Genomic DNA, 22,545 nt, shown 5'->3' with positions numbered 1-22,545 from the left:
TTTAAATTTTCTGAGTTATGGGATATTTTAGTCTTAACATAGTTCCCATTTATTATTATAGGATGGCATATTTAGGTAATCACTGTAATAATAGTCATGCAGTAAATATATAGCTAGTCACAAATTTAAAGTCAAATTTCTGCTTTTTGCTGTCTACAGATTCAGGAATAGACACATTTGCTCATTTTACACAAGTATTTGTTATATTGTTTGTGGGCCAAATTCCAATAAGCATATTAGTGAGGATTAGTGAGTTGTATATTCTTTAAAAAAGAATAAATTGTTACTCTTCTGTAAAGTAAATTGCTTTTTTTTAGCCCCATGTATTTTATTAACCATGATTAAAAGTAGCTATGTTATATTTAATTAGTAGGTTTTTTTCACTATAAGAGTGCATAAGAATATAAATTAGATGTGTAGGTTTTTAGTCTTAATTTAGTAGTCCTTTGCAATGAAAAATTAATTTTGTTGGAGTTGGAACTCTAACTGTAAATTCACGTATAGCTGTTATAGTGAGACTTCTGTAGCATTATCAAAACACAGCTTTCAAAAACTTTTTTTGGACTCATTCAGTGTAATTTCTGTAAATGTTTTGGGCAATTAATCAAGACAAAAAAAAAAGTGATATAACGCCAGTATGTTAGGTTAAAATAATTGGAAGAAGAATTAATTATCTTTTTTATGTCTTTTTCTTCATTATTTTTCTGGCATAACAAGCATCAGAGTGGAGTGGGTGGAGGTTCTGTCTTTCTCCTCCTCCTCATTCCCAAAAGAGCTTGCACTGCTCTTTAACTGCTTGTGTCAGTTTTCCTTGTATCATGGCTAACTCAGGAGGTTTCTAGCTTTCTCCGTTGCCACCTCCAGCATGTGTCATTGCTCTGCCTCACTTGTGCTGCTTCAGCTGCTCTTGCCACTGTCTGCAAAAACAGTGTAGTGGTACTGGTACCAGTGGTACTGAGTGTTCTTTATGGTCCCTCCCAAGCCCTGCCATTCTATGATTCTTTGAACTCTTCAGTTTAAAACCAGCAAATCCACCCGGGCAGTGGGTGCCTAGAGTTATGTGCAGGAATGAGGGAACAGGAGCTGAAGCTTCATTGCTATTAACTGGAAGGACTGCCAGGGAAATGGTAACATGGTCTTCAAACAGGAAATCCCACAGATGGCAGCAGTTGTTACTCTCTAAATACGCTCCCTTGCTTTGCATTCTTCTGAGAAGTATCAGTATGTGTATCTATATGCTTAATATCCTATTTAAGGAGCCAACAGCAGCTCTTTTAGGATAGCATTTACTTATAAAAGAAATTCATTGTTGCTATCCTAAATTCCTAATATGGCTTACCTCCTATGGGCCTCCTCTGTGCGGTTTGTGTAAAGGCTTCCTCGTAATTTGTTCAAACTTGTATGGTGTCGTGTACAGTTGCCATAGTCTCAGACTTGCAGAATTGAGGAGTCAAGGACAGTTTGGGTAATTATTTGTCACTGAGAGGTCTTGCTAACTTCCTGGTTAACATCCTATCAAGGTGGGAGATAAGATTTCCTCCACAGTGAACAGATGTTAGCATGCAGTATCTTCAGACTCAAAGTTACATAGCAAGAACTGAAGAAGAACATTATGGTTATCATTAATTTACAGAATTTCCCAAATTAAATACTCCTATTGCATAAATTTAAGTGAACAATTTTTATCTTGTGGTGGCATATGTAGTTTTATATTGAGGTTTTTTGGAAACAGCCTTTAAACTTCATGTGCTTTTGTTAGCATAATTTTGGGATGGTGTCAGCTTTTTATTCTATGTGGGTTGTTGGGTTTATTTGGGGTATTTGGTTGGTTGGTTGGTTTTGTGGTTTGTTTGTTTTATTGTTTTCCTTTCCTGTCTCCATACACAGACAAATGTGGTAAGATATTATAGTTTAATTGTAGTTAATTTTCACTTCATATTGAAACCATGTAAGAAATTCTGAAGTAATCCTTGGAGGATATAAACATAGTATGAGATTCTCTTTCTGTTTACACTGAATAGATTCTCAGTAAAGCTATTAAAATTTAATTTAAGTTAGGAATGGTGTTAGGAATATAAAAGTGCAATGCATGTTTTGAGTTGTTCCCCCATAAAAATATGAATAAACATGCAGGAATTTAAATAGCTTTACTTTCCTACATATTGTAATTTAGTTAGGTGACATAGTTCCATATTTTGTTGCCTCTAATTTTTTAATGGGTTTTTACTTCTTGCAGTTTTGGCAGAATTAATTGAAAAGTTTGTGTCACATCTTTCTGAAAGCAGAACAGATTGTTATTTCAGCATGGGAAGCTATAAAGGTCAGTCTCCTAATAATTTATTTCCATTCAGCTTCTTCATATTTAAATTGCCTTTCTTCTAAATGTATCTGTATAATTTTGGGGGTTGTTTTAAATGTGCTTTAACAGTTCAGAAACTCATTACTTCACTGGTGGGAAATACCTCACTTTGGAGAAGAAAATTATGTTCCCGTGTGAACAGAACAGATAATTATTAGTGATGGGCTTTCATATTTCTGTGTGTATAATGGAAAGATGAAGATATAGAACAGGTGAGGGTCTGATTCGGAGTATTTGTTGACACCCATTATAGATGATTTGCAAAGCTGGTGGCATAAATATTTAAGATGATGTAAGCAATCTGCATCCTCCGAATGGATGCCTTGCCCAGCAAAGACAGCAATCCTGCTCTTCCTTCATTATGATAGCTAAGTGCTTCCATCCACTGTGAAAGATCTCTAAAGAGAAGCAGTAGGCCTTACTCCATTCGCTTAGTCATCAAGTACTTTACTTTTAATCTACTCCTCTCAATCTTCTGGTCAAAGTTGGGATTTAAAATACATTCAGGAAGGTTGAACCTAGATATTTTATATAATTGATTTCACCATGAAGCACTGATTAGATGGAGGTGGCATCAACTCTGCATTAGTTATCTAAAGTTTAATGTCAACTTTGAAGAAAACCAAGTTTGAAACACCTATGACAATTGCATATATTCAATTAATGATCTAGAATGAAAAAGCCAAAAGAATAGCTACAGAAACAAAGACAACATAGTGAAACCCTCAGTTCTTGGTTTTCTTGAGCCTTAAAGATTTTTTTTTAATGATAAACCAATTCTGTCTAATATTTATTTTTGTATTTTCTGAATGAGGGGGTTTTTTTGGGTCTTATACAGGCTCTATTGGACATTCATTCTGGATAACTTTGCCTGTTCAGTTATCAAATAAAGGCTCCAACATTTAAGAGGTTATCTAATGAACAGTTTTCATGTGCAAATGCTTTTGATATTCCATGTGCTTTAGTGAAGAAAAGCTTGGAAATGAGAGAATAAGAAGTCTTCTCAAGGATAGTCAGTAATCTGGTGGTAAGAGGTAGGCAGAGGACTGAGTTCTTTCCCTGTCAGTAGCATTATCACAGACTTCTTTTGTGAAGAGTTCTCCAGCCTAGGAAAGAGTGATGCTCAGGCAAACACCATGTTTCATCAAAGGTGAAATTCAATAATTCCCCTTGAAGAAATTGCAATGCTTCATAAAGACTACCAGAAAACCTTGGGAAATGTACAGAAGTTTATAGGAAAACAGTTATTAAAACTTCATAGCACCTTTTTTAGATGGATATAGCAGTAAGGGTTAGCCAGGGAAGTTAGTTTAGGCCAATCAATTAATGCTGATTGACCTGAAACAAAAGTCTGGCTCTAAAACTGAATCTGTGATCATATATTGATTCTACTCAGAAACAGTAAAAGGGTGTGATTTTAAGAATTGGTCATATAGCTAAAATTATGTTCATTTTGGGTTCTTTTTTACTTAATAAGATAAACAGTGTGGCCTTCCTATGAAGGGAGGGTAATGCACATTGAAAAACCAGAATGTGTTATGCTTCCTATGTTTGTACCAAAGGGATAACAAAATGCACTCAAGTCTTTATCAGACCTTATTTGTTTAAAATTATATTTCTCACAGATGGAATAATGATTGGCCAGATTTCTGTACATTTCCCAAGGTTTTCTGGTAGTCTTTATGAAGCGTTGCTATTTCTTCAAGGGGAATTATTGAATGCCGTGTTATTTCACAGTGTGTTTTTCATATGCTCCTGTAAGAGCCATCTAACCTAAATCCTAAAACTAGTTACAGTAGAGACATTTTTCTGTATGAGGTTAAGTTAACAAGTTGTTAGAAGGTAACATCTGTCTAGTTCCACATCTAAGTAAGCCAACAAGAACTTGGCAATTGTATGTATTCACCATTCTCTTAAATAAATTTTGGTCTGAGGAATTGAAAGCCAATTTGTAATAGTTGTTTCATTTCAATGAAGAAAAGTCACATTTTTCATGAAGGTGGATTCAGCAGAGCACATAGATATTCAGTGTTTATCATGTTTCCTAAAATTAGAATTTGATTATCTTTAAAAAAATGACAGCCTTGTAAACCTGTAGCTAGTTGTAATTAGAATAACACAGTCATCCATCTGCCGTGGAACCCCTCAGGATTTTAGTCTCTTATAAAATTTGCAAATATGGAAAAATTAAATTAGATTGGGTTGTTACCATTTTCAAGATCAGAGAGAAGGAAAAAATATCTGATAAAACACTATGCAGTTGCAATGTTCAATTATAAGCAGTAACACAAATCTTACATGAAGTCTTCTTTCTGCTAGCAGCAATGATACTGCTGTGATGTTTATTCAGATGACTGAATATGTGTATATGTTAATGATCTCTCTGTCCCCTTTCTAGAATTAATAATTTCTAGTTTGCTTTTATTTTTTCTTTCTCCTTTATAAACCCTAAAATACTGACAACCAAATCATTGGTGTCTAGCTGTAATAGGTAATAAAATGGCAAGAAACCGAAATTTGCTGTAGTAGTAAACTACCATGCATTATATATTAGGGAGACAGAAGTTCCTAAAATAGCCTCTTGCTCTTTTTGTTAGCAAATTGCAGTTCAGTGTAATAGAAACGCTTTGTGAAAATGTCATAGTTTTTTCAAGGTTTCAACAAACCCATTTATCAGAGAAATATGAGGTCATCTAATGTATTGGTGTCTGTGCTTCTTAATTGATCCCCATGATGTGTTGCAGACTCCTCAAACTTGGGACTGCTGCAATGTTTTGTGATCAGCAGGTGTTTTTTTTTTTTTTGGGGAGCTCTGCTTTTGCAGATGACCTTGTAGTCGAATCCTCTGTTTCCACTGGACTTTGTCTCTGAAACAGCTCTGCCCTATACTGCCAAAGGGACAGAACCTCAGGGATTTCAGGTCTTGGCCATAAAACTCAGATGTCATGATGTGTTTTTCTCCTAGATGAGCCTAAGTTCACTGACTGAACGAAATCTCATAGGAGCTTTTTGCCATTTAACGAGCTCTTAATCTTTGAAGGGTCAGGTGGGTCAGGTAACAAACTAAGAAATTTTAAAAACATCTGTGGGAAGGTATCAGTATAGAGTGTTCAGAAGGAGCAGCAAATGCGAAATATAGGATTACAACCTGAAATTGGGCTGAAAGGGAAGGAGAATGAAGGAAATGTTTCCATTCTTTCTGCATCATTTGATAAATTCACTTCTCCAAACTGTCCACCATTTTGAAGATGCTGTTATCAGAAAGCATTTTACCCATTGCCAATTTAGGTAACTGGACAGAAAATGTGGTTCATTCTTAATAAAGCTGTTGCCAGAAACAGCTTGAGTGTTTGTGATGATCATTACATAATGAAGTTCTAGATATGAATATTTTCATCTTGTATTGTTATGCCAAGAGTACTGATGACATAACAGATATTTTCGATAGTCAAAGTAGAATTGCGCATGAGATTACCTCTGAGAAGCCATCAACACTCTCCAGCAATCATTCTTGGATCTTATTTACATTGTCTCCATTCCCAGTTCAAATCCAACAGAAGGAGTGCTTTTCTTTGAAAAAAGATTGTTTTATAAACATTTCTAACAATGAGTGTGAGGTCAGACTATCAGAAGTGTTCTAGATGAGTAGCCTGGTTGAAGGAGGTGACATAACGGAGAAACAGTATAAAAATGGCAGAACAGATTATGGAGAAAAACTCATAGATTTTGCTCTGCCGCAAGTCCAAATAATGTTTAAAATAGAAAAATTTCATAAGAACATCAGAATGAGAAAGGATAGTTACTGACAAAGCATAAAGATTAATATTGTCTGCTTGAGCATCTGCCAATGGACAGGGTCAGTGTTTAGATACGTGTTGCTGAGTAAGTGAAAACCTGCTGGTTTCTTAACAAAAATAATAAATCATAGGAAAAAATAATGAGTTCCATAATTTCAGTTTTTATGGACAAAGCCATAAAAAAATCTGATAGCAAATATACCTCTATACTTTTAAGTATTTTAAAGCATTTTTGGAAATTACACAGGCGGTTCTGGCTATCATGGTATTTTCAGCTGTTTGCAGAACCTTTACTTAAATATTTTCTTTGAATCAAAAGTCTTTTTCATACATCGCAAGAAACCTAATCTTTCTTATTGTCACTGAAGTTAAAATATAGCATCCATTAGTATATTCCAAATATTATTTATATAGACATAAAACCATTTGGCCTGGGCACCAGGAAGTGAAAGAGATAAACCAATAATGTGAGTGACAGCTTTAGTAATATTTTTTACTTAAGACACAAGGGAAGCCAGTGGTGTCTTTGGCTAACAGCACTTTAAACAGGGAAATAAATTAAATATTATCCAAATACCATACAAGTTACATGACATATGCTGTAAAGCTGTTTCAGCTTGGCATCCTATCATTTCAGTATGAATGCGATGTAGCCCATTTTCTGACTTAAACACATAAAAGCTTTGTCATGTTAAGAGGGAAAATGAATAAGAAAGCAAACTTTCATATAAATTGTAAACTTAATTGAAGTGTAGGCTGATCAGAAAGAATGCCACAGGACGGTGCATGGCAGTTAACTTCTGCTGGAGTACTTATAGCCATAGGCTGAGTTTAGTGATTTAAAAAGTCACACCTCACGGGAGTCTCTTTTTGTGCTCCTGAATGCTACATAACATTTTGAAAAGTGCTGCCCATTGAGGTGGTTTCTAAGAATTTTCTTAAATTGTAAATCAGCCCCTAGAGAATTCCGATATCCTTCAAGTCACTAATTTAATTTTGGCTTCTGTTTTACAGTGTTTTTCAGTTTTAAAGAAAAAAGTGTGAAATATCTGTCCAACATAGATTTTTTTTCTTTAAGATAAATAAAAAGGAAGCTGCCAAAATATGTTGTTCATTCCATTAGTAAGAGCCAGAGTGCTGTATCATATTATTAATTCGCAGTTCAGAGAGGTGGTCTGGCCTTTGACAATGAATGGCATTCTTATTTAGAGAACTGATTTTTCTCCATGCCTCTTTGTTATGAAACCTTTTGTGTTTCAAGACAGTTATATCAGGTGTATTGAAAAATATTTGTCAAAGAAATTTTATATAAAATTAACTCACTGCACTAAATCAAATGTATGGGCATCATCACAATAGTACAGTCACAACAAGCGAGCTTTTTGTCCATGGATTGCAAAATACAGTATTTAAATATTCCACTTGTTTTTCATAGCATTTTTCTAAGTTTAAGGGAACATTTAAGGTTTCTAGGTCCAGTTTTTAATCAGTGGAAAGTAGTCCTTTGTGTATTCTAAATTACTTTAATTTTTATTCTAAATTACTTTAAATTACAGTGTTCTTAGGCCTAGTCTTCCCAGTTTGTTACGTAATAAACAAAAGGGAAAATAAAAACTTTTGACCCAGGACAAAGAAGCACAATTTTTGGATTATCAGGATATAGAGCTGTGATTACGTTGAATACAGTGGTGTCTGAAAGCAAGACGTTTTGCCTTGATAAGGTAGTGTGTGATAGAGAATTATTAGTCAGTCCAGACTTCAAGTTAATTTTATCTTCCTTCACAATACAGAGGAAAATATCAGAAGAAAGTGTGGTGAGGAAAAAAAAGCCCTTTCTAGCCACTAAGAAACTGTTACAACAGAGAAGAAAAGTCAATGAAAATCAGTGAAGTCAGTTGTGTTTTTTTAATGTTAATGGACAATGAGCCTCCAGTACTTGCTCTAAACTGTTACAGAGTGGTCACTGGGCTCACACAGTAGGCTGTGATACAGCTTTTTTTGTTGCACCCTTGCTCGACTGGGATACCTGCACTGCCACCACAAGAGGATCCATGTCAAAATGGTAGCAGGACTGCACTGGAACTTAGAGGTCATTGCTCTCCTTTCCCTCTGCTGCCATTTAACATGGTGGTGTTAGGACTGAATGAGTCATTAGCCACAGCCAACTCATTTAAATTCCCCCTATTATCTAGGATGTATGTATGCCTCTTGCCTTCCCACTTGCACACACAAACTTGAAAATATATTGACTTAGTATGGCAATTGCAGCCTGAGTAAACAGGTAATTTGGAACAGGAGCTGTAAAAAGTTTTGAATGTTTCAGTTATTTCTGTGGGGTTTTAACTGAAATGTCCTGTGTACTTATATGTATGCTTCTAAAGATTGCACTGCTGGTATACTATGCAAAAGATACTTGAACTTCTGTTATTTGGATTGCAGTAAACCTCTCTAATGTGCATTTAGTGTTTCAGTCCCATTAGATTATTGCATAAGATCATTTTACTCAAAGAGCAGTTGATATTTATAATGTATAAATATATTGTCAAAGGTACAAGGTTAACTTCTCACAACCCTAACACTTAAATTATTGTTCTCTGTGAAAGTTATAAAACACAGTGGGATTTTATTCTTGCTATACTTCCTCTGTTGAATTTTATTGCTTCATTGTTGAGTGTATTTCACTGTATTATTTTCTTCATAAAAATTTTGCCCTCATCTGATATGAATCTGAAATGATCTTGAATTTTTACCTCATCTGATATGAGCAGATGGAATCTTATTATCTTATTTTTTTGTTTTTTGAGGGATTTTTGGTGGGTTTTTGTGTTTTATTTGTTTGTTTTCCCTTTGAGTCCTTTCCTCCCTGAAATTGTAACTATTTCATCTTTAATACCTTAGTTCCTGTTTGTGTGCCAGGAACAAAGAATGTTTGCCTACATGAATAGCCAGGGAATCCTTCACTTTGATTTCTCTGTCTGAGGATATAGAAAAAATACATAAGTTGCCATGTGATCTGCTTAATTAGATATTTATATCTATCATTTACATGAATATACTTTAACTGCCATATATATTATTTACATTTTTAATAAATGTTGTCAGTTAATAAGGGTTTTCATTTGTTTAATTTCTTGCTGTTTTAAAGTAGAACTTTCAAAGAAGTATATTCAAGGTTTATTCCCTCAGCTTTGTAACTCATAATGTTATTAGACTGCAATTTTTATCTGTGGTATAGTTATCCTAGATGATAACATATACCTGATAGGGAAAATGCCCATTTAAAAATTAATTTAGAATTTAAAATTTTGAGGAAATTCTACAGCAGTGGTTGCTTTAAATCCTTATTTATTAATTTTTTCTAGCTTGGATTTTTACTTTAAACAACTGCAGAAAAAGGGGTATACTTTACTGTATGAAAAAATGCATGTAAATATAGGATTTAATTAATTTATTAAATCCATCAGTTTTAAAGTTTTCTGTGATTGATATCAGAATAGAATTTTTGTTAATAAAGTTGGAATTGCAGCTAGGAAATTTTAAATCCTCTGTAATGGAAGAAAGTGGATCGGAATAGGCTGCCTTGTCTGATTTTTAGGCCAGAAAGGATAAAGTTCTACTAAGATATAGGACTGAAAAAGATGTCGCTTGCTGTAAATCTAATGATAACTGTCATGATAACCATACCAACCATGAAGATTTCCTTATAAAGATGGTGATTTTTTATAAAAAAAAAAGTTTGTGAAGAATGTGGATTCTTTATGAAACCTTTCCAAACACTACCAAAATAATTTTGAATAGAAGACAGTTCTCCAGAATTGGTATTCATACACAGAAAAAGCTTTACATTAGCATTCAGTTCGAATCATATTTCTTATAATAGTTTATTTAATTTATTTTCTTTTGTTTTAGCCATGGATGCAGATGTTAAGAAAGAAAACCTTTCAGCTGTGCAGCAGCTTGGTGTTGAAATGACAGTCAGGTACATGGTATTAAAATATTTCCCTAGAGTATTTCTAGGATTTGTTTGATTTTCACGGAATGACTTTAATAATACTTAATCCATCAACTCATTGCTTTATAGCATTTAAATCTAAGATAAACTTTAAGAAAATGAATTCTAACTGGAATTGAAAAAGGTATTAGTACATAATTAAATTATCTTTACTGTTGATGTATGTTATTGCCCTCTATTTTTGTAAAGACTAATTGTAATGTGCTATTAAGATTTACCATAAAATTGCATTATCCTGAATTATGTGTCTTTTTTTCCCCTCGCATTACTTCTCTATATGGTTGTGTTTAGCTAAGCTTAGTTATATGCCATTTAAACATTTTATTTGGCTGGTAATTTGCAGAGCTGTGATGAAGGAAAATCTGAGATAGCTATACTTGCACAGATTGCTATCTTTAGCATTAATGTTTGAATTCTGATTATAATAATTACACATAAAATAATTATATTGAAATCTAAATATGTACATGAAGAAACTGAGTCGTGTGTGTTAGAGTACTTTCTCCTGCCCACCACTGTCTCTAAAACTGAACTAAAGGGAATTTGGGTGAGGATTTGTAACAATGACCAGCAGATGTTTGCTATGTATCCTTTCTAGGTAGAGCACAGAAGGTTTTATTTAATTATTTATGTGTATATCTACAGCATAGTTTTAGTGATGAAAAACTTTATGACAGCTTAACATTTACAGGTTTATTAAATATGAGTTCTTCATTTTTAGGAATTTAAAAAATATTTAAAGAGGGTTTTTTTTAACTTCTTGAAACAGATATGGAAAATACTTAAACTTGCTAAAAGAAGATGCTGAAAATGGGCTGTGTTTCGTGTTAATGAATTGTGAGGAGTTTCTGAAACAACAGCAAAGAACTGTGGTGTCTTCACTTTATATCCTTTCCTGATGGTATAAGTTATATAGTCTAAAAATTTCAGTGGAATTTGAATTCCTAGTTTGTACTTTTAATAGAGGTGTAGATGTGTTATATTTATGGAAAGAAAAAAATTAAAAGAGCAGTTTTACTTTGAAATTTCATTAAGTTAAATGCATTCCCAATGCACTTAAGAAAATGTTGACCCTTTTGTTCCCATACTTTGTTAGAAGTGCAAATCTCATTCACTTTTGTCATCAACTATTTTGGAGCGGGATCACATCTTTGAATGTGATAAAGAGCTTGCAGCAATGCACCTTCAAACATTAATGAGTATTTGTGGTACTCCCACAATACCAGCACTGTTAATGATACTGCCCATGTAGTGATAAGTGTGATAAGTAGATGTAGTCAGATCAACAGGAGTGGTTAGACTTTGGTTCTTTTGGATCTACTGTGGAGCTTCCTGTAAAAAAAAATTAAAACAGGCAACAGCTTTTCAATGAGCTTTGCTATATTAGTCTCTGTTTTGCATACCACTATTAAATATGCATACCACTATTAAATTATACTTTAGGTGTATTATTCAGAATATGCTGAATCTCATTTTTAAAGCTTTTCCTTTACTTTTTTTTTTTAATAATTTTAACTCCTGTTTTATTCCTCCACTACTCTCCTTTCTTGCACTTTATAAGCACATTCATTTTGGTGCAGATTTTTTTGCATTTACTTGCTTTTTGTTTACTTTAACTGATTTAGCTTGACTACATATGAACTAAAAAAAATTAGTATATGGGGAAAACAGCTTAAATTGTTTCTCTTAATTCAGTTTGAAAGACAACTGTGTCTTGATGCTGCCTTCTGTGCAGCTCTGTTCCCCTTGGCCATGTCTAACACCCCCAGCTCCTGGCTCTGTGTGCGTGGACCTCGGAAGGAGGAGAGCTGTGGTTGCCGCAGGAGCGTGAGGAGGAGATCTCTGCCCAAGTTCCTTAACCTTCCTGTTCAGGCTGCTTGCAGGAGCACTACGCTGGTTACGACTGGTTTGCATCTTCCATCTTCCTGATAATGTCAGGGGACAGGGAGAGGACACTGACGTTTCTTCAGCAATTTTCACGTCTTCTTGTTTCAGCATTTCTCTGGCTACCAAGAATGCATTTATCTGTAAGAATTTAAAACCTATTTCATTCTGAAAGGCTTCTTTGAAAGTTCACAAATGAGACTTTATTAATCTCCTTAGTTTTGTTTTTTTCTTAGCTTTTTTTTTGGATTTTTTTCCCCCTAATGCATTATATTTTCCTTAAGCCCCCCTAGCTAAATACATGACCCAGAAGAATTCATGGAAAAATGTAGATCTGATATTTGCTCAAATTTTTGTTTAAAAGGAGAGAAGTAGCAGGTGGTCTGAAGACAGTGTTAATGAATTTTAAAGCTGTCAGTAAAACAAACTTTGTTAGTGGCATTAAATTCTATGTGAAGGCTGTGATACTGCTGAATGACCTTTTTTTTTAATTACCAGATTCAAGTAAGAGAGCAAGTCCGTTGATCCGATTTTTTGGTTTTCTTAGTGACAGTTTTGAAATTTACATCATACATTTGAGTATATTTAGTAAATTTTAAAAATTTTTACTGCAGAAATACTGTTTGACAATTTTAAGTTTCAGTATCTGGATTGAGGTTGTAATATAGGAAGCATCATTTCTATCTTTCATTATGGGAGTTCCCAGCTATTTAAAATAAAACCCTTTGGACATTGTCATGTTGTGTTTTGAACATAAACTCTAAACTGTAGTCTTTACCAGAGAACTCTGAGGTACAAGAAGCGCAGATAAGATTCTGTGCTTCTTCTGCATGGAGGCTTCTGTAGCAATACCAAGTGATCTGTCTTGTCACTAGAAGGGATGATGGTATCAGTCCATTCAGCACTGAGTCTGGCCTGAGGTTGTTCCAGTATAATGAAATTTGTGCTGAAATTTGCTCTATTTTGCGAGTGCTGTAAAATGACTGGTGCCAAGGATTCATTACCTGGAACTGGGCATTAATATCCAGAGCCTTCCATAGTGATAAAACCTCTGCTCCTTTGCTGCACATAATAGAATTTCACTCACACCCTCCACACATGCTGCAAAGATATGTGCACACAAAAAACAATTCCAAATATCATGAAGTTACACTCCACCACTAAATGGAGGAAAAAATTCAGCAGAAATCAATCTTTTTTTTTCTTCAGTTTTCTTGTTTAAAATATAACAGTTTCTCCATCCCTGTTTTGACAGTTAAAGCCTGTACACAGTAAGGAACTAGACTGCTAATGCAGAGTAACAATCAGGATATATTTATTAACACTTTTCTTTAGTTACCTACATGTTTTTCTTGATGGAAGTACAATCTATTTTGTTTATCCTGTTTTCTGTCTCTAAAATAATCAGAATTGCTTATCTTTAATATAAAAGTGTATATTTTTATATATTGTTCTCAGCAAGGCATTAAAAAAAGCCACATTTCTATAGTCTGTAATCCTGTTCCTCAGTTTCATTGTTGATGATGATGATGTTGTTGTTGTTAACCAGATGCACCTGCCTGTTACAACAGTGGAATATGGCATCCATCCAGTCTATTTTTGCAGTGCTCACCACGTTGAAATGTTGCTGAAAGCTGAGTTACCCCTTGTCTGTTCAGCCTTTCACATGTCTGGTTTCACTCCATCCCAGGTAACTGATCAAAATGTATTAAATTATCATCAACCTATTGACTTAAATCTATAAAATCAATAACACTGGGGAGCTACTGGCCATTTTTTCTAAATGGCACTTGTATGGTGGTTATAATACTGAGGGTAAGAGATAAGAACACATAGTGACTTAGAGCATCTGAAAATAGAAAGTGACTGATTCATAAGAATAATACCAGTGTACAAGAGCTGACGACCTTTTATTACATGTTCATGCAAAAAAACTGATAAAAATAATATATACTAAATCCTCAGATTTAGCTTTTAAATGAAATATCTTATTCCCTGGAATAATTATCTAAATCTTCCATAGGAGAGAAATGGCTAATTTACAGTAGTTATATACTAGGAAGCAGTTCCTTTGATATTAGAGAAAAATTAATTTTATATGAGCTACTATAGCTATTACAATCAGGTAACACACTATTCTTTCATACTAAAGAGGTGTTACAACAGAAGAATAATTATCTATAACACCAGCTTTCATTTTGCCTTTTTACAACAATTGTTTGGTAGAATGGACAGCTATGGATGAAGCATTGTTTGTAAAGATTGCAATCGTGATGAAGGGTAAAGAGCTCAATGCAGTGAGTTAGATTGTCCATGCAAAGGACACCTTGCCAGAGTGAGAAAGTATATTGCTGTGCCAAGGCAAGGAAAATATTTTTCATCTTATGCCTTGAAAATTCATTTTTCCTGCAAGATTTGCAGCTGAAAAGACTCTTTATTGGGGGCAGATGCCAGTGTGGTACAAACATTGCTCAAAGTAGTCAGCTTGGGGTTTGGTTTTTGAGGAGAGAAGAGTAGCAGATGAAGGAATTTATCTCAGCATAGGAATAAGGTGCTTGTAATAAGGTTCCTGTTTTAGGATGGAGAAAATACAAGGGGACAATCACTACTTCAGCTATTCTTGTGCAAGTTACACTATTTTCTTTTTTTAATTGTGTGGAATCAGTAATAGACTAGATAGTGTTCTAAACTGCTAATAATGATTTTTTTTCATTTATTTAACGAGTTACTGAAATACCATTCGTGGGTGCCACTGTATCTTCTGCATGATTTTGCAGTTCTACTGCAGTATTTAAAACAAACTCTGAACTGTGGAAACCGTTCTGATGTATTTAAGAGATTGTGTGCCTCAGTAAATACCTCAAAACAGATTTACTGCCAGACTATGGTTATTGTCATCTAATTGGAATCATGGTAATTCTGCTGCATATTTTTAAACACTTTAAGGAATGATTAGCAGAAGATTTGTGGTCTAGAACCAAATTAAATGTACATTATACCTCTTAATACATTGTAATTTAGAACAGGGCAAAGGAGTCACTGTGTTCATACTCTCTTCATTAAATGAAAATGTGTTTTAGGGAAGGACCTAACATTCATTTATAGTGGAGAGAACTACTTTAATTGAAAGGAAAACCCACATTGAAAATGTGTTCATGACTATCATTACCGTTTAGGACACATTTAAAACAAAATCTTGAAAAAAATCACTTTTGCTTTCATTGGACTTCAAGTCTCAACCTTAGGAGGTGCCAGAATACACTTGTACAAGTGTGGATCATATGGATACAGGGTATTATATTTAGTCAAACTCACTAGGAGTCTATTCAGAGGCTGTGCATTAAAAATTGTGAATCTTGGCTTCTTTTGTACTTTAACCCTTTTATTTTCATAGCTGGGGTAATGTTATAGGGAAAAGGTTCTGTAGTATAGAAAAGAGATAAAGCTGATCAATTATGACTGAATGTATATAATTATTTAATTATATATAATTTCATTCTCATCTAGATCTGTCTGCAGTGGATAACTCAGTGTTTCTGGAATTACATGGACTGGAGTGAGATCTGTCACTACATTGCTATGTGTATTTTCCTTGGTCCTGATTATCAAATATATATATGTATTTCTCTGTTCAGACACCTACAGCAAGGCATCCTGAAGCACACAGAAGCCCGAGATCTTCAGGTTTTTTTGAAAGTAAGGGTTTCTTAATTTTTCAACTGCTGAGGAGAAGCAAAGCTCTGAATACTGAGGATATATACTTAATATATATTTCTATATTTATATATAAATATATATATTAGTATAATATATTAATATAATATAATATAATACATACATATTAATGTTTATGTTTATATATATATATATATATAAATATATATTTAATCTGAAACTCTTACTGAATTTCAGTTAGTCATTTTAAACAAGTGAAATTATACTTTAATTTTATTTGTACCCTTGCAGGAAATTGTGTATAGAATTTTCCAGAAAATAGCTTTCCTGTATTTTTTACTGAGCAATTTCCTTCATGAGCAAAGAAAATAGGCACATGAAGTCAGGAGAGCATTTGATTCAGTTCTCTGTATGTGGGCTCAATCTTATTGAACGAGGTGCTCTCCAGAAAAGTGGGTTTGCACAGTCATCGCTTGCTGAGGCTTGTAGAGATGTGGCACGAAGCTGATCAAGCTGGTAGTTTGAAGAAATGCCAATTACTATATAACCAGCCTCACAATTTCATATTCTTTCCCAATTATAAATTATGTTTGGGGTTGGGGCTTTTTGCAGGGTAGTGCATAGCTGTAGCTGCAGTCATAAATTGATACAGCATCGTACTCTTCTTCACTGGGACATTTTTATCTTTTTTGCTATTTTTTTTCACCTGTTAAAATTTTTTTGAGAACTATATATCTACATCTTAGTCTGTCCTAAGAATAATAGTTTTCTGACTGGTTTGCATTCAACTTACTTATGCTTAAATATGCTCAGCCCAATCAGCTTCCTTGAAAATGTTTGGTACACAGTCTAATGAATGTATTGTTTTGTTTTCCCTGGTTTTGGACAACGTGTCTTAAAAGCTGTATCTTGATGGCATTGTTGGATAGAATATGTAAAATATAGAAGAAAGAATTCATACGTTGCCACATGCAGTATAATCAGACTAAAGTTAAATTAAATGCTAAAATAATGTAAATGAATGCAATACTGGAATATAGGCAATTTATTGAGTGACCACTACAGAAAAAAAAGGAGCGTACTTAACCTGTACTCCTGCTATTGATAAGTCTTAATGAATTGAAACTAAAAAAAAATTGAACTGTAGAATGGTTTGGATTGAAAGGAACCTTAAACATCATCCAGTTCCAATCCATCTTCCACTATACCATTGAACCTGGCCTTGAACATTTCCAGAGTGTTCCACAACTTCTTTTCAGTGCCTCACCATCATCACAGTAAAGTTCTTCTTCATACCTAATCTAAACCTACCCTCTTTGAGTTTGAAGCTGTTCCCCCTTGTCCTGTCACTACGTGTCATTTAGTTCCAGATATGTCTCTGTGTGTGTGTGTGTGTATATGTATATAATTTTATATTCCACTGTAGTCAGCTTTCTCACAGTGCATGAGGAGCAACTTGGAAGGTAAAATCTTTTGCTTTGCTTCTGTATAGAGGAGAAGAAATATAAAGACTATTTTGAATTCCTGTTCAGATGCCAAAGTGCAGTTTTCCAAGCCTGAGTAGATGTTCTCGGGAGACTTCTACTTAGCAGAGATTCACAGTTAATACACCAGAGATGCAGCTTATGTCCATAGAGACTGGCTCCAGAGAGTTTTTTGCGGTACATGCTGCCAACAGTGGTAATACTGATTAGTAGATGATGAGTACACAACAGTAACAACCCTTTTACAATAAACCATTTTTCAGGGTCCTGTGTTCTGTGGGGCATCCTCCTTATCCCTCCAATATAACAGCCATGAGAAGGAACATTATCTGGTTGTTTTCTGAGGGCACTTTATTTTACTCTATGTTTTGGAATTAGTAAGAATTATTCACTTTTAGTGGTGCAGAACAGTTTATTCTGGTTTTATTTAAGCACTTATGAAGATCTTCTTTTATCATTGATTTAAAAAAATACACATCTCCTGTTTTTTCTTTAGAATCTAGCTGGATATAAAAGCTACACTTACAAACTTGTGCCATGTGCTGGTGTAGAAATCTTCTTTCAAAAGAATATTTTAGTACCTGGCTTTCCCTTCTTAAAGCTTACTTTGTTTACCTTAAAAATCTTCAATAAAATATTCTCCAAAAATGAGGTAAACAACATCCCAGTGAAATGAAATTCTCTGATACCAAGTGTGTAATTAGAAAAAAAACTGTCTGGAAGCAGATATTGCCAAATCTGTATTTCTAAATAAAACATAATAAAATGTATTTTAAACAGCCAGGCTCTGACAATCAGAACAAAATGAGCTGTCTTTAGAAGCTTGGAATTTATTAAATTGGAGTTGTACATTTTTTTTCCTAGCTAATAAATGCTTTCTCTGTGTATCTGTGTAGGAGGAAGCGCTGCATGGATTTCGAGTGAGTGATTATGTAGACTACATGGAAAGCTTGGAGGAGATCTACAGACCAATGCTGCTGCAAGACATGAGGACCATAAAAGCACAGAACACATAGCTGAAGCAAACAAGCACTTTAAAATAAAGTTTTGATTACATCCTTTAAAAGGATGCTGATTGACTGATTGATACCTCAGTCTCACCTAAAACCAGCCAGGCTATTGAAATGTACATACTGTAAAATAAATAAGTCCTTTCAGAATATAGTTTTTCAATAAGACATAAATTACTTTCGATAATGAGATTTTCCCAGACAGGTTATGTGCACAGCCTCATTTTCAGTTAGCAGAAGGCAGCTTCAGAAGCAACCTGTAGGATGCTGAAGTTTCTTCCTTCTAAAGCCTTGAACCTATTCTCAACTGATTGTCTCTTTGTCATCTCCTTGTAGCACCATCCTAAGCCTTCATATTTTGCTTGGGTCTGACAAAGGAATTTTTTTTTTTAATATTTAGAAACAACTGCTATTGTGTATTCATGTACATGAAAAGCCAACAAATGGAAACCAAATTCTTTGTTCTAACTTTGTGGATTATGTTGAGAAAATGGGATGTTTGAATACATGCAATGAAAAAAGACTTGATATTCCTGTCTTTAAAAAAACCCCAAATAAATAGCTTTATGTAATAAAGCATTATTAACCTTTGTAAATGAAATTAGAATCTTTAAAATTATTGTTTGGCTAAAGAAGAAGGGAAAATACTGTGTTTTGTCAACACATGCAATAACATTTTCTTTACAGAATGTCCAGAATCTCAACATACTTTGATTATAAATTAATGATATAGTGTTTTGGAAGTCCAATGGAAACCACGAATGTTGAATTCCGATTTATCCAATATTGTTAGCATATTACTGGGAAACAAACTAAACATTACTGCATAGTTCCTGAAAAACAACTTCGCTAGATAAAATGGATATATATACACTAATTGAGCACATACTCAAATTCAAATTATAAAACACATTAGAACCTGCAGTGAAACTTCTGAAATTATATGCAACCTAAGAGTGAATGTTGACAAAGGTTTTGCCACTAATTTCTATTTTCCTGACTGTGCATTTCATAAGTTCACAAATTTAGCTTTTTTTCCTGTCTAGCAAAGATATATTTTAAATACTTTTGCTCTTTTCTGAACTGTGTTAGCTCACCTACATTAATAAAAGACGCTGGCAAGTATGAGGAAGGAATTATGACAAGAACTGATAGAACCAAGTGTTTGCCTGACACTGAGGCCAGGGAATCTTATCACTCACAAGATATCGATTCTTTTAACGTTAATACAGTTTCTCTTTTCTTAAATAACCTTATTTAGGCATATATCTCAAACTAAGAAACAACAAATAACAGACATTCAAGTGGTGAATAACACTCAAACACTAATGTATATATATTTCTAGACAGACCCTGGGTGATTAAATATCCATTATTAAGTAAGTCATCAGTTCCTTTAGCAGCAGCAGAAATATTTCAGGAAAATAGCCTTTGTGATAGGCATATGAGTAACCCAGGGATTCTTGCCATATAAATCGCTGTCATTTAAATAGCTGTCATTCCTTGTCCATCAGCAAAGAGGAGAGAGATACTGCAGAGCTGACCCTTAATATTACAACCTTCAACACTATTGCATCAAATTAATCCAAAGAGATCCAGTACACAATAACCAGAAAGAAGAGTCAGATACAAATACTAGAAAGCAAATAGCCTGACTACCAAGCAGTGCTACTGATAAAAGCAATTTTTGCATTGTTTCCAGCAATTCAATTGACTGCAGTTTTCCCATCTGCAAAACAGCTACATTTTCATACAGTCTGTATATGCTGAGATGATTAATTAGAGAACCATAAAATAGTGCATTAAAATCTTATGTAAATGCTAAATCTTAATGCCTGGTAATAACTTAAAATTCTGTTGTGCCCTATGATAGAAACAGGACATTGACACCTATTACAAGTAGACTGAAATAAAGCTTGAAGTGATGGGGAAACCAATGGCACCTTCTTTAGATCTATGTCAGTCTGAAAACAAATGACCATTTTAGCAACAGATACCTGAAGACATGCTCACATGCTATATTACCTGCAGTCTGAAGACTCCCTTATCCAGCTTTGCTGGTTTATGTATAAATTTCTCCATTCATCTCCCTATTTTCTTTCAGAGAGCTATTTTACTGAGATGTAGACAGTTTCTATCACAAAATCTATTAGTATTATTCTGGTGTCCTCTTCCTGCTCTTTCCATCATGATTGTATTTACCTCTGTCAGGCTTTTTCTCTCTGTTATTTTCAGCTGTCTCTTTGTTCCCAATCCCCAGTGACAGCCCAAGCACTAAAGGATAAGAAGTATTTCCTTCTTTGTACCTAAAATGTGTAACTAAACTTGATTTAAAATAAACATAATGGTGCAAAACCCCCAAAACCAGACACTAAATAAATCCCCAACTTGGAAAAACTGAGAAGCCAGTTATAGGAAGACATGACCCACCCAAATATGCTGTCAGCAGTCCTGACCCAGGCTCCTACTGGAGGAAATGGAGCTCTGCTGCCTCTGCCTGTCATATTCCCCTGATCATCAGCTGGGATGCCATGCTGGATAGAAACATCTGTATTGTTTCTAAAAGATACATAGTTTCCAAACTACCTCCTTTAGTCTCTGCAGCATGAGTCAGCCTTTTGGGATAAAAAAACAGTAATCTCCAAAAATATTTTCACCTCTTCATATCTGCCCAGTTGCCTTTTGCCAATTTTTTTTTTTTATGACTGTTCTGCAGGTACAAAGTTTCTCCTTTACAATATATAGTGTTCATGCAACAAGATAAATTCTGACAGTGAAAGCAACTAGAAACTTTAAAACAAAATATTTTAGATGATGTAGGGGAAAAAAATAGATCAGTGGTAAATAGCTGCACTCAAAATTCTGGGTTTGACTGTTTAATATGTCCAGCTCAATCGCTAGGACAACAGATAAAAAGTCTCAGCTTTTCTAAGTCATTTTGTGTTGTCTTAAAGTAATTTTTGCTAATCCATAGCAATGGTCCATAGATTCAAAAATAGGTGGCAATTTCAGCATATATTTTCCCTTTCAAATTATAATATCTACCAATATATCACATTGGACTAGAACAGAAAATAAAATTTTACCTAGTTTGAACAGATAAAAATTAAAAACTTGTTTGAAATGTAACAGTGTATTTGTGCCAGGAGAAGTAACTATCATTTATTTCCCATGAGGAAGTCATTTGGAGAGCTGCTGTGTTTGTAGTGTTTCTGCAAATCTATGGGCTATATTTGTGACACTACTGGCATTTTGTTTATTAAGTGCTCATACATAAGTAGACAGAGATATGACTCTTCTGAGCTAGATTACTCAAGGTAGTTTCCAGTAATTTGAAATGGCATTTCCATTTACACAGATCCTGTCCTTTTAGAGTTAATTTTTATTCAACATCTAAGCTAAAGGAGAACAATTCTTTACATTTCAGATTGTAAGGTACCAGTTTTATTACTTCACCTAGCAAGAACTGATTCAAAAAGTTTTGTATACTCAGCAGTGTATAGGGAAAAAACATCTTCCCTGTTCCTCTGATACCAAAACACCAGTAAATTAAAAAAATCCCCACAGCTCCAGAGCATAATGTTGTTTGATTCTGTTTCATCACAAAAAGCAAAAGGCCTTAAAGCATAATATACAGAGCAATGGTGCATAGGGAAGTTTCAACATGGTTTGAAAAATTAGTTTAGATGGTGTTAAAGCAGGAACTGATACCTGGCTAATATTTCTGACAGTCACTTTCCTGTTCAGAAATAGAACAAGACAAGGAGAATACATGAAATTCACTTAAAATGACGAATGAGGAAAACAAGCTTTTTTGGAGTAGGTTTTTAAGGAAACAAACAGCACAGGAATAAAAATTCCAAGGGAAATTAACCATTTAAAAGAAATTAGTGTTTACTCTCTCAAAAGATTTCATCTGCTCTTGGTATTTTCTCTGCTCTAACTCAAAGCCTGTCATGGAATCAGATTCATCCATGTTGTGGGAATTAACTCCTTTAAAATTTGATTCAGCTTTTAAAATGCTGCTTTAGTTTTAATAGAGACATTCACAAGCACAACAATCCAATTAAACTTTCCTCTTCTCAAAATTTTTGATGCCTTAGATACGACAATTTTTTTGAGTTATCCAAGCTATCTATTGCCACACAGTTTTCATTTAGGAGGCATATTTACAAGTGGGTTTTTTTTCAGATCAACCTTTTCTTGATTTGTAAAACCCACTGTTATGAACAATGCCATAATGTGTATACTGTCACAATTTCTGCAATGGATTTTCTAGGCAAAGATTTCTTCTCCAAAAAAACTTATTCCCCATGCTGATCCA

The 22,545-nt window shown here is 34.1% G+C and overlaps 2 protein-coding genes and 1 long non-coding RNA gene across 4 annotated transcripts in view; 2 read left to right on the top strand and 1 right to left on the bottom strand.

Moving 5' to 3' along the window:
- Window positions 1–10,999, top strand: part of LOC137470739 (protein broad-minded-like) — a 65,431-nt gene extending 54,432 nt beyond the window's left edge. The window contains exons 28-30 of one of the 2 annotated variants that reach the window (XM_068184360.1): window positions 2,237–2,320; window positions 10,066–10,135; window positions 10,890–10,999. In XM_068184360.1, coding sequence (XP_068040461.1) covers window positions 2,237–2,320; window positions 10,066–10,135; window positions 10,890–10,908 — 173 coding nt within the window. In that variant the 3' untranslated portion in view covers window positions 10,909–10,999. Of the gene's footprint in view, window positions 1–2,236; window positions 2,321–5,183; window positions 5,283–10,065; window positions 10,136–10,889 lie in introns of those variants that run through there. The other variant, XM_068184361.1, reaches the window with a different exon arrangement.
- Window positions 11,000–12,004: 1,005 nt separating this feature from the next.
- LOC137470740 (protein broad-minded-like) lies at window positions 12,005–18,771 on the top strand. Its single transcript, XM_068184362.1, has 4 exons — window positions 12,005–12,195; window positions 13,602–13,742; window positions 15,560–15,748; window positions 18,108–18,771. Exons 1-4 carry the CDS (start codon window positions 12,100–12,102, stop codon window positions 18,225–18,227), a joined length of 546 nt encoding a protein of 181 aa, XP_068040463.1. The 5' UTR covers window positions 12,005–12,099; the 3' UTR covers window positions 18,228–18,771.
- LOC137470741 (uncharacterized) overlaps window positions 13,316–22,545 on the bottom strand; it is a 514,479-nt gene continuing 505,249 nt past the window's right edge. The window contains exon 3 of the long non-coding RNA XR_010997231.1: window positions 13,316–13,331. This is a non-coding gene — a long non-coding RNA (uncharacterized lncRNA). The remainder of the gene's footprint in view (window positions 13,332–22,545) is intronic.

Source organism: Anomalospiza imberbis, chromosome 3 (assembly GCF_031753505.1).
Source record: "Anomalospiza imberbis isolate Cuckoo-Finch-1a 21T00152 chromosome 3, ASM3175350v1, whole genome shotgun sequence".
Taxonomy (NCBI): domain Eukaryota; kingdom Metazoa; phylum Chordata; class Aves; order Passeriformes; family Viduidae; genus Anomalospiza; species Anomalospiza imberbis.
Note: the sequence above shows the minus strand (reverse complement) of the source record. Positions and strands in the feature narration are given on the sequence as shown.

What these genes read in the sequence shown, in the direction of transcription:
- LOC137470740 (XM_068184362.1), top strand. Translation starts at nt 12,100, where the DNA reads ATGTCAGGGGACAGGGAGAGGACACTGACGTTTCTTCAGCAATTTTCA. An exon ending in TACCAAGAATGCATTTATCT is followed by an intron (nt 12,196 to 13,601) that starts GTAAGAATTTAA and finishes GTTGTTAACCAG; the next exon opens with ATGCACCTGCCTGTTACAAC. An exon ending in ATCTTCAGGTTTTTTTGAAA is followed by an intron (nt 15,749 to 18,107) that starts GTAAGGGTTTCT and finishes GTATCTGTGTAG; the next exon opens with GAGGAAGCGCTGCATGGATT.